General features: G+C 35.0%; 1 protein-coding gene across 2 annotated transcripts in view; it reads left to right on the top strand.

Annotated features, from left to right (window-relative positions):
* Positions 1–4,403, top strand: part of LOC145316101 (uncharacterized) — a 38,354-nt gene extending 33,951 nt beyond the window's left edge. For both annotated transcript variants that reach the window (XM_080156404.1, XM_080156405.1), the window contains 3 exons: positions 314–376; positions 561–3,568; positions 3,860–4,403. In XM_080156404.1, the coding sequence (XP_080012530.1) occupies positions 314–376; positions 561–3,568; positions 3,860–4,082 (3,294 nt within the window). In that variant the 3' untranslated portion in view covers positions 4,083–4,403. The remainder of the gene's footprint in view (positions 1–313; positions 377–560; positions 3,569–3,859) is intronic.
* The last annotated feature ends 6,091 nt before the right edge of the window (positions 4,404–10,494 follow it).

The raw sequence follows: 10,494 nt of genomic DNA on the forward strand, positions 1-10,494 counted from the left end.
AGTTTAATTTGAAATCAATAAAAAACATTTGAATGAATTAGATTTACAAACAATTGGTGTTCTTTAAATACATTAACTACTTGCAAGGATAGGTAAACAGAAAAATATGAATCTTAATTTATGATTTACAGCTCCCTGACCTTTTAATTTTTATACCTATAAATTTCATTTTAAGTTAGGTTAAAAATCTAGAGAGTGGGTAAAAATTTTTGCTGTTCTTTTACACATAATAAAAAGTGTCTATCTTAAATTATAAATTTCAATATAAATACCATATAAATAAGAAAGTAATCTTAATTTAACTCTATTTTAGACAAATGTTTACCCAACAGCAAGAGCCAAGAAGATGAGGGATTTTAGTGGCTTTGATTGTCAGGTATAAGATTTTATCCATATTAGTATTACTTAACATCATGAAAGATAACGTACCAGGAGTAGTATCTAGAACTAATAATCCAAGGTTTGGAATTCAAGTTTATATGGTTCCTGTGTTATGTCCATTTCTTTGACCAATGTTATTATTTCTGTATGTTCTACGATTAAATTTTTTAATTGTTCAGGCTGTTGTGGTGGTCCCTACAGATGATGAATTCCGACGCCGTGTTGCTGAACGCGAGGCCATTGAGGGAAAGGAAGTGCCTGACAGCGCCGTGCTCAACATGAAGTGTAACTTTGTCCTCCCTGACGTCGAGGAGACAAACAACTTCTCCGAGGTGTGGTACACAGAGCTGGGGCCACAGGACTCTAAACTTGTGGTGGCCAAGTACAACCAAGAGGCCATGTCAACGGGAATGAAAGTTCAGGGTGGTGTTCAAGCATTTAAATCTAGAAATGAAATGAAGAGAAATCGACAAAATCTGCCACTGCCAGGCAGACATGTAAATCCAGACAAGGCGGCAAAGTTGACATCAACCACTGTAACGCCAGCGCCAACTCCGACACCAGCTACTCCAACACCTAGCAAACCAGCTGCATCAAGTGGAGGACCCTCACAAGGTGCCAACAAGTCAACTGCACCAGACGTAAAGCCTGATGTTAAACCTGTTGTCAACAATAATGTCAAAAAAGAGACAAATATTGCAACAAATAGTAATCAACCTAACAGTACTCATGAAGCTTCTGGCTCTAAAAGAGACTCTAGTAGACGTAGTGATAGTAGATCCCGCAATGCTGAGGGGCCATCCCGTAGACGGTCTCGAAGCAAAGATCGCAGTAGAAGAAGATCTCAAAGTAGGGAGCGCTCGAGAAGCAATCGACATGATAGAAGGCGTTCCAGAGATCGCAGCAGGGAAAGAGACAGGGACAGGGATAGGCCAAGGAAACGCAGCAGGTCAAGGAGCAGGGATAGAGATTCCGGCAACCAGAGAATCAAGCGGGAGATTAATCCTTGGGAGAGGGGTGGAAGCACAGCCGGACGCAATTCTATGGATAACAACTTTGGAGTCAAGAATGAGTTTGGAGATAACAGGGACTTTCACAATAATTCTCGTGGAGGTGTTTGGAATCAAGGTCCGCCACGTGGAGGTCCAAGTGGTCGTGGTCGCGGAGCGTGGGACGGAGGAAGAGATAATGAAGGAGGTAGACGTGACAGGTTTGATGTAAAGAACGAATATGATGTTAAAGAGGAGCAGGATAGAGGCTATGGCGATGGATTTGGAGGGAGAGGGGGTCAGGGTGGTTTCGGCGAAGAAAGGGGCAGAGGAGGGCGTGGTGGTAATAGGTTTGAAGCAGAAAGAGGCGGCAGATTCAAAGACAACAGAGGTTCTAGATTTGACAATGACAGAGATGGTGATTTTGACAGGTTTGGTGGACAAAGAGATCATTTTAATAATGAACGAGACGACAGACCAGGCTTTCAAGACGAGGGAAGATTTCATCATGATAGGGAGGAGAGAACAGGATTTGATAGGGAAAGGGGCGGAGCTAGAGGTGGCTTTAGAGGAGGTAGAGGTGGATTTGACGAAAGACAAGATTCTGATAGGTTCAGAGGAGGTAGCCAACAAATGGATGAATTTAAAGGCCCAGAAAGAAGTGGTTCGAACCGCAATATTGGTGGTATTGGTCTGCTTGGCATTCATCCAGGGCCCTCAGCTCCAGAAAGAATGGATGATGCTTATGATAGACAGGAGGGTAACAATGAATATTTCAACAATGCCAACAACTTTGGAGGCGCTCATAACCGTCCCCACAGCAGGGAGGCTGATAGAGATAGAAGTTCTGGAAGGATGGATAATGTAGGTATTGGCAGGCCTAGTCAAGACCGCATACCTCCTAGAGATTTCAATAGAGACTCGCGTGGGTTAGTTGATAACGCAAGGTTGGTTAAAACTGAACCTATCCCATCCACTAGTCAGGATAGAAGATCAGGAAGCATGCAGCAGGATGTTAAAGTTAGAGACCTCGATGAAGAGTTTGCCTCGCGCATGGAAAGAAAATTGCAGGATTATGGCTATGAAGATGAGGACCAGGGACAAGGATATAAGGAGGATAATTATTATGGCGGGGATGGGTATCAAGACGATTATTATGAGGGAGGAAATCAACAATATAATGAGGATGGATATAATTATAATTCTAACCAAGACTATGGTAACAATGATGAATATTACGAGGAAAATGATTATGGCAACTATTCACAAGACCAACGGGGTCAGAACAGACAGAATAATGATTATCAACAAAGAGGCCAACGACAAGATGACTATTCATATCATGGTAGAGAACCAGATCATTATCAAGGACGAGAAGATGCTAGGCAGGATAGAGGAAGATTTGGTAATCGAAACAATTCGAATTATAACGATGATCAAATGAATATTCCACCAAGGCGTGGACCTGGTAGGAATGATCAATATGGACATGAGCAGTCTGGTGGACCACCTCAGCATGGGCGCGAAGGACCTCATGTTGGACCACCTCAGCATGGGCGCGAAGGACCTCATGTTGGACCACCTCAGCATGGACGCGAAGGACCTCATGTTGGACCACCTCATCATGGACGCGAAGGACCTCATGTTGGCCCTCCTGGAAGGCAACCTCCATTTAGTCAACAAGGACCGCATGGTGAACCGCCTTCAAGACATGGTCAGCAAAGACCTTATGATGGACCTCCTGAGAGACAACCACCGTATGGCCAGCAAGCTCCGGGGAGCAACAACCAGAAGCAAGCCTTACCTTCTCTGATGGGACAACCTGTCAGGCAAAATCAACAGTTTCCTCCAAACTCAAAAAATTTACCCCATCCCTCCCAACAAGAACATGTAGGTGCAGGACCAAAACAACCAGCCGCCGCAGCTGCACTACCAGGATGGAATAAGCCCGGCGCAGAACCACAAAACAACACTGCATTGCGAAAAGAGGGATATCCGATTACATCAGACGGTCGGGCTATGAATATGGGTTATTCTGTCCAATACCATGAAGGGGATGGATACTCAGCCCGTGATGCCTACCATCAGGAGAATGTGCGTGTGCACCAGGGTAAAGGTGGTGCAGCGGCCAGTCTTGAAACTTCTAGTTTTACAGCAACATCCAGAACCAACTTTCCTGCCCAAGATTTTAATAGACCGTAAGTTTCTTTTTTTATTGATAAAATTCTTTTCTAGTTTTTTTTTCTGCAATACAAAATTGTATAGTGTTAGGCTTTTATTTGTACATCCCTTAAGATCTCGTAAACCACAGAACCGATTATATTGTACTTTTCAGAAAACATCCCTGCTGGTTCTTCTATAATTTTAAGATATTTTAAGATATTGGTCCCTCCTTCCATTTGCAATTAAAAAAGAAGTTTTGTTGTAAAATTCAGGCACAATTATAGTACTTAAACGAAATTTTTTATTTAATCACATTTTGTTTATAGGACTAACGAGCGCTTGAACGATTCGTCTGCTATAGCAGGCGTCAACCCGCCGGCGCCAGATGCCGGAGGCAAGCCTGGAGCAAATGCAGGCGGACAGGCTGCACCTGGTGGAGGTGCCGGGGCTGCTGGTGGTGCCCAGGGAAATTCTGGACCTGACTACGCGGCCTTGTTGCAGTACTTACAGTTCTATCAGAAAAAAATGAATACAGATCCCAAGAAATAATTTTCTCCAATAAAATTTCAATATTCTTATGTAAATTTTGTAATTTAAATTTTAAAATTTTTTCATTTTTGTTTTCACACAAGATAATTAAGCCATTATTATTTTTGTGAGTTTATTTGTCATTTCTGTAACAAAATATTATTTGTTCTCAAATGTTAATAAGTAGAATGACGTTCTAAACTTTAGTAAGCTTAATCTAATCTTGACTACAACACATCAAATATGTTATCATTTATTCTATTTTGCTTTGATTAAATTATGCTTAGCTGTGAGAAAAAAATTTATATTGTATAGGTGTAACATAAAATCTTCACAAATTAAGATATCTTTTGTGTTCTATATGTTGCACTTTTTTTGGAAAAACGTATCAGTATAAAATTTATTTGTTGATTTTTGTCATATGTTAAAGAAATAAAAAAACATAAAAAAAGTTTCTATTATTTAGTTGAAATCTATTTCCTTCTTCTTCATAACTTAATAACTTATTATCTTAAATTTTTTTTTTTTTTTTAGGAATATAGCCGTTGAAAACACAGCATTGAAAATTCGGAAACCATTTCCTAGCTTTACATCAAAAAATTTATTTTATTAAATGTAATTAAATAGACAGTCCCTGAATTGGTCCAACAGTAACACTCAGTGTGGGAACAAACAGTCCATATTATTGGTTAAAATCTGTACAAATTATTATAAGAAAGGACAGTTTTCTTATAATAAAGCTTTGCTTTGGGGAATTTCGCTGCGATAGCTTTCGCTAAAAGTATTTTAACTATTTTTGAACACAATTAATCGTCTGCTAAAAATTCTTTCCAAGTTGAAATGATTATTGTGTGTGATAGAACATCTAGGGTAATAAATCATTTGTTTTAGCTATGATCTTAATGATATCTTTTTGATGATAGCTTTATCTACATATTTAATTGCCCCTGGAAAATAAAAGGCTAAAGTGCGCAACAAATTTATTTTTGTGTCAAATGTGTTTTGTTTATCTCGAGTTATGTGTTTACATATTATTATTGAGGTTAAGTTACATAAATGACATCTATTTAGGCTCATATTATAGCGCGAGAAAATGTTCAAAAAAAGAAGCAAAATTTATTATATTTTAGCAATTTTTTAAAGCTTTGGCAATCCCCTACTTACATATAGGAAACACCAAACCAAACAACGGTGCAACAACCCACAAACATTTATTTACTTCTTTCAGCTAGTAAATCTTCCAACGAATTCTAACATAAAATGTAGAAGAAATAGCTAAAATACTATTTTATAGTCACTGTTTTTTATTCAATGAATTTATATTACTTGGATCTTACATCAGATTATCATGTACTAAAATAAAGTAAAACTCTTAGCTGGCCAAAATAACAATACCCCCTTTACCCCATCCTCTCCTAATGGATGAACGAACTGGCCAATGTTAGCAACCTAAATAGATTATTCCCCTGTCATAATATATACATACATTCTATACCCATTTTTCTGCACTCCCCTTCTATCAGCTTTTTTTCTGCTGTAAATGAAACCAGTTCTACACAGTAACTTTTTTTGTTCTGGACCGTTGGCAAAACAGAGGAATCTGAAGGGACAAGATAATTGGTGGTGAATTAATGTACATCTCCAATTATAATAGATATAATTTGTAGTTTAAAATTATTGGTTTAAAAGTTTTTACACTGCCAATTTATAATAATACTAATACTGAAGAATCAGGATGAGTCCCCAAAGTATTTAAGTCTATAATTGGTAGAATAGCTTTGGGTACCAATATATTTTACAGACCTGTCCCCTCCCTCCCTAGAAAAATCTCCAGAATTTGTTTACGTTTCTACGGTCAATTGTCGAAAAAAATAATTTTCTGTTAAAATATAATATTGGTATTATTGTAAGAACACTTATTAAGGAGGGCCCGAGGGCCATGGGTGTAGATAGAGGAAGTAAGGGGGCTGGGGGAGGCAGAGATAATAGGCCTTGTGAGTCAATGTATTGGCCTCGCAATAGTTCCACTAAACCTCCACTCACACACACACGCACACAATGCTCTTACTCCCCCCATTGTAATATTCCCCCATAATTTATACCCACCTCCCCTGGGAAGCTCTCCCTAATTAAAGTTAGTAGACTGGTAGACCTCCGCGTGATATGTCATATGGTTCCATCATCAGTAGTAACAATGTTGATATATATATATTTTATATATGTGTGTATATAAACTGAACACATGACTTTTAAACATTTCCAAAATTAAAGATCAAACGCTGATAATTTATCAGACATTCATCTGAGATGAGTGCAGAAAAAAAATGAAAATGCCCAAATATTTGTATTGTAATCTGATATTGATGATTAGAAACTTGTAGAATCTTTATAATTAACCATTGAACAACAATAAACCCCCCCTTCCTTCAAATTAATTTTTAAAACTAGCAATATCATTTTAACTTATATAGGACCACAAACAAACATTTTTGTACTACATATTGTTTAGTCACAAAAAGAGACGTTAAAAATATTACCTACTGCTGCTATGTCATCCAGGTGGAATTATTACAACAGTAAGGTAAATGCCTTAACCCATAAATGGGTGCAATTTATAACCATACAGAATTAAGACTTCCAGACAAAGGTAAAGTAAGAAGTGTACCCCTTAAAACAGTAAAAGTCATTTTTTGGTCTTTTTTACTTGAGTACTGTTAACTTTTGTTTTAAATATATTGAATTTTTTTTCAACTCACACTGTCAGCGATTAAATTATTCTCATTTTCTAAATTATTTTCAACAAATTTGTTTCCGCCACAAAATGCCTATCAAGCACACAACCACCTCCACCAAATGAAATTGAAATAAGGGGGGGGGGGGTTAGGTTTTTTCCTTATGCCTACCCATGCAGGGGGGCCTAACCCTGCTTGGCTACCATGTACCCAAAATAACATAGTTTAAATTAACAATTAAAAACTAACCACCCCTTACTTTTAATTAACTACAAAATAAAGGGGACGGAGGGGTTTCTGTGCGCGACTAGGTACATTGAGGGAAATCACAAAATATACCCCAAGCTGTTTTTTTTGTATTTACATAAATATTTGAGGGAGGGTGATATGTTTCTCCACTAGCGAATATAAGGATACTGTGTATATAAGTATTGTACAAAGTAATTGAGTGTATTTAGGATGAGAAATAGAAGAATAGAAAATCATTATTTATATATACCTCATTTAGATCTATCTCACACAATTTTCGGAATTAGAAATAAAACTATCTATTTACATTATTAAGTACAAGCGGCTATGTCCTAAGCATCTATTAGCTCTGTATTTGTAGTGGCAGAACGGTGCTATAAAAATAGTCTGAAACCATCCCAAAACTTAAATCTGTAAATGAAATATCCTAAAACCTCTTAGGACCTTAATTGAAGCTTACCTAAAACAGAGAACCCAATCGGTTCAGTAGTTATTGAAATCTTAAGCTTCAGACCAAAAAAACCTTACTACTGGATTATATTCCTATTTTCTACTTTGACATATAAAAATTTAAATCTTTAAATAATGGATTTTTTACTTTTTAAATGAAGGTATTTTACACGTTGAACGTTTTGCTAAAGTCAATTATTAATAATTATTGTATTATTTTGCTAAAAAAATGTCCTATTTTGCATTATTATCATTATGGAAAATTAAAATACATATGGAATTCAAATTTTGGTATAGATAGTTTTAATGTAGAAAAGACTTTTTTCCGATTTATAACTAAGAGCTTAAATTTTGTACCCTATATTGAAGAAAAAAATCTTTTGCTTTTTATTTTTAATAAGTAAATTTTTAAACAAGAAACTATGGGAGGAATTTTGGGGATTTATAAAATTTCCCACCCTTTGCCAAACAATTATAAGTAGTAAATGTACTTCTTGATGATTGGTTGGATGAATAAGAGCTCATATGATATAATCAGTATTTGTTTACATAACAAATGTAAATACACTTAAGCCTTTTATCTCATTTAATTAATTGAGGATTGTTACATATTTAGATATTAACTTTGTCAATATTATATCCTATTATATAAAGTAGTAAGGTCTTTTTTGTTAGTAGCTTAAGATTTTAGTAACTATGAAACTAATTGAGCTCTTTATGGTAAGGATGCTTTACATAGGTTCCGGGATGGTTTAGATTTAAGCCTTAAGATGGTTCTAGGCTATCTTTCTGCCCCCTACCACTTATAATACAGAGTCCCTAGATTTTAGGGGCGTAGCTGCTAGTTGGAATATAAAACAGAAAAATACCGGCTGCGTTTTTTTTTTGTAACTAACTTTCCGCCAAACATGGACAACTCTTAGCAGCTGGCAGTAATTCAACAATCAGCGGGCCTAAGTTTTTAAAACAAATTTCATGGGTCGTTTTAGCTGTAACTAGCCTATTAGAAAAAGATTTGCAAGCCTATTATTCTAACTTTTTAGAAATAAAAAAGTAAACAGTGCCTGTTTAATGAGATAGTTTAAAATGTAACGTTAACTCAAAACCTTGACATTGCACATCCAAACCTTTGTCTGAATGTCTTAGGTGTATATTTGAATTACTCCAGTGCTGTGGATTGCTTTTGTTTGTTTTTTATTATTAGTGTACTTACGTCCGTACGCAACGATAACTCTTTTTATTAATTTAGGCATGTTAGAATTGTCCTATATATTTCAAACTTTGGTTGATGATTCCTCAAACAACAGGATTATATCTAAATCTGGAAGTTCAACCAATCAATAACCACGAATAAAGGGTTTTTATTACCGATAAAGTTTACATTCAAGAAATGAAAATACCAAAAAAGTTACAAAATAATATTTTGTATTTATGTTTTATAGAAATCCTGTACAAAAAGAAAATATATTTTGTAAAATATATTGGATAATCCTAAAATAATTTATTGTATTGTCTGGGCAATAAAGTAAAAGAATAGAGGGGACAAGAGCTTTATGTAACTTTCCTTACAAGGTAAGAACCCTTTCCCGATAGTGTATTAGGTCTTTGAAAAAATCAGCTAATAGCATAGCTGAGAATATTAGAAAAGGACTTTGCTGCATTTTAGGGAAAAACTAACAAAAACAATGAAAATTACAAACAAAATCTACTAACAGTTTCACCGAGAAAGCAAAATTAATGAAATTGATTTTTAAATGCTAATTTCAAGGTCTTTCCAACTTAGGGTTGGTACATGTCTGGAATTTGCATCTATACATACATTTTTATTGTCTGGGTAAAAGGAATGGAACGTAATATGAACAAATGATTCTTTTCCTTCTTACTTAAGATTTTCAACAAAAATTTTAAGCAAACATTTTTTTGCATGCAAGTGGTTTCCGCACATTTTTATTCAGTAGCATAATCGTGGCGAACATCTTTTACATTTTTAGCTATTTTTAAAAGTGAATCTTTTCTATAATTGGGGTCGGTCCGTCCGTACATCAATGTTTCTATCTTTAAGCTTTCCTTTAATGGAAGTTATTCTTGTTTTTTTTTTACACCTTGTTATAAATTGTTTATATAAATTTTATTATAATTTAAAACATTTACAAAAATTACTGAGATTTTAATCTTATGCAGTCTGTAATTAGTCACTATAAACTTTTGCTACACTTTCAAAGTTTTTAAAAATTAACAAAACTTTTTAAAAATCTATATTTTCTTACTTAATTAAATTCATTGTTTCACTATTTAAAATCTTTATAATATTTTTATTATTATTTTTCATTGGTTTACAAATCATAGTGCTTCATTTTCATCAAGATAAAATCAACATGACAATATGAATGAAGCATTAATAAGAGCCAAAGACGGACAGCATGAATTATAGAAAAAGTGGTTATTAGTTACAGTATTCTTTTTATCTCTTATAAGCCAATCAAATTTAGTAGCTGAGTAAATCTCATCCCTCAATTTTTAATTATTGGTTGAAATGTTTAGTAACTGCTAGTTTGAAGCAACCAATCAAGATTTTTTAGAAGTATTCAGACAGAATAAAATTACATAGTGAGTTAAATAGCAAGAATATGAGGACGGATTGGATACAAAAAAACAAGGATGACAACATCCATAAAAGGGAAGCACTGAAACGGTAGGACAAACGGACATTAACACTTGTATAGTGTCTAAACTGAATTATCAGAATATAAAAGTATAAGAGTCGAAGCAAAATTGTAAGTAAATTTGTTGAAAAACTTCTTGATACAGGAAAATGTTTATTGAGTTTATGGACATACTTACATTTTTAGGATTTGATTATAGAGTTGCTTCGCTTAAAATATTGTTCTTTTTTGTCCCAGGAATCAATATACCAAAAATCAGATCAAACGGATAATTAGATCACATAAAAATTTGCTGTTAAAAAATTAGAAAAATCTACATGTTTAAAATGGACGTACGGA

The sequence above is a fragment of the Acartia tonsa genome, chromosome 4 (assembly GCF_053477335.1).
Source record: "Acartia tonsa isolate MP-2025a chromosome 4, ASM5347733v1, whole genome shotgun sequence".
NCBI lineage: Eukaryota > Metazoa > Arthropoda > Copepoda > Calanoida > Acartiidae > Acartia > Acartia tonsa.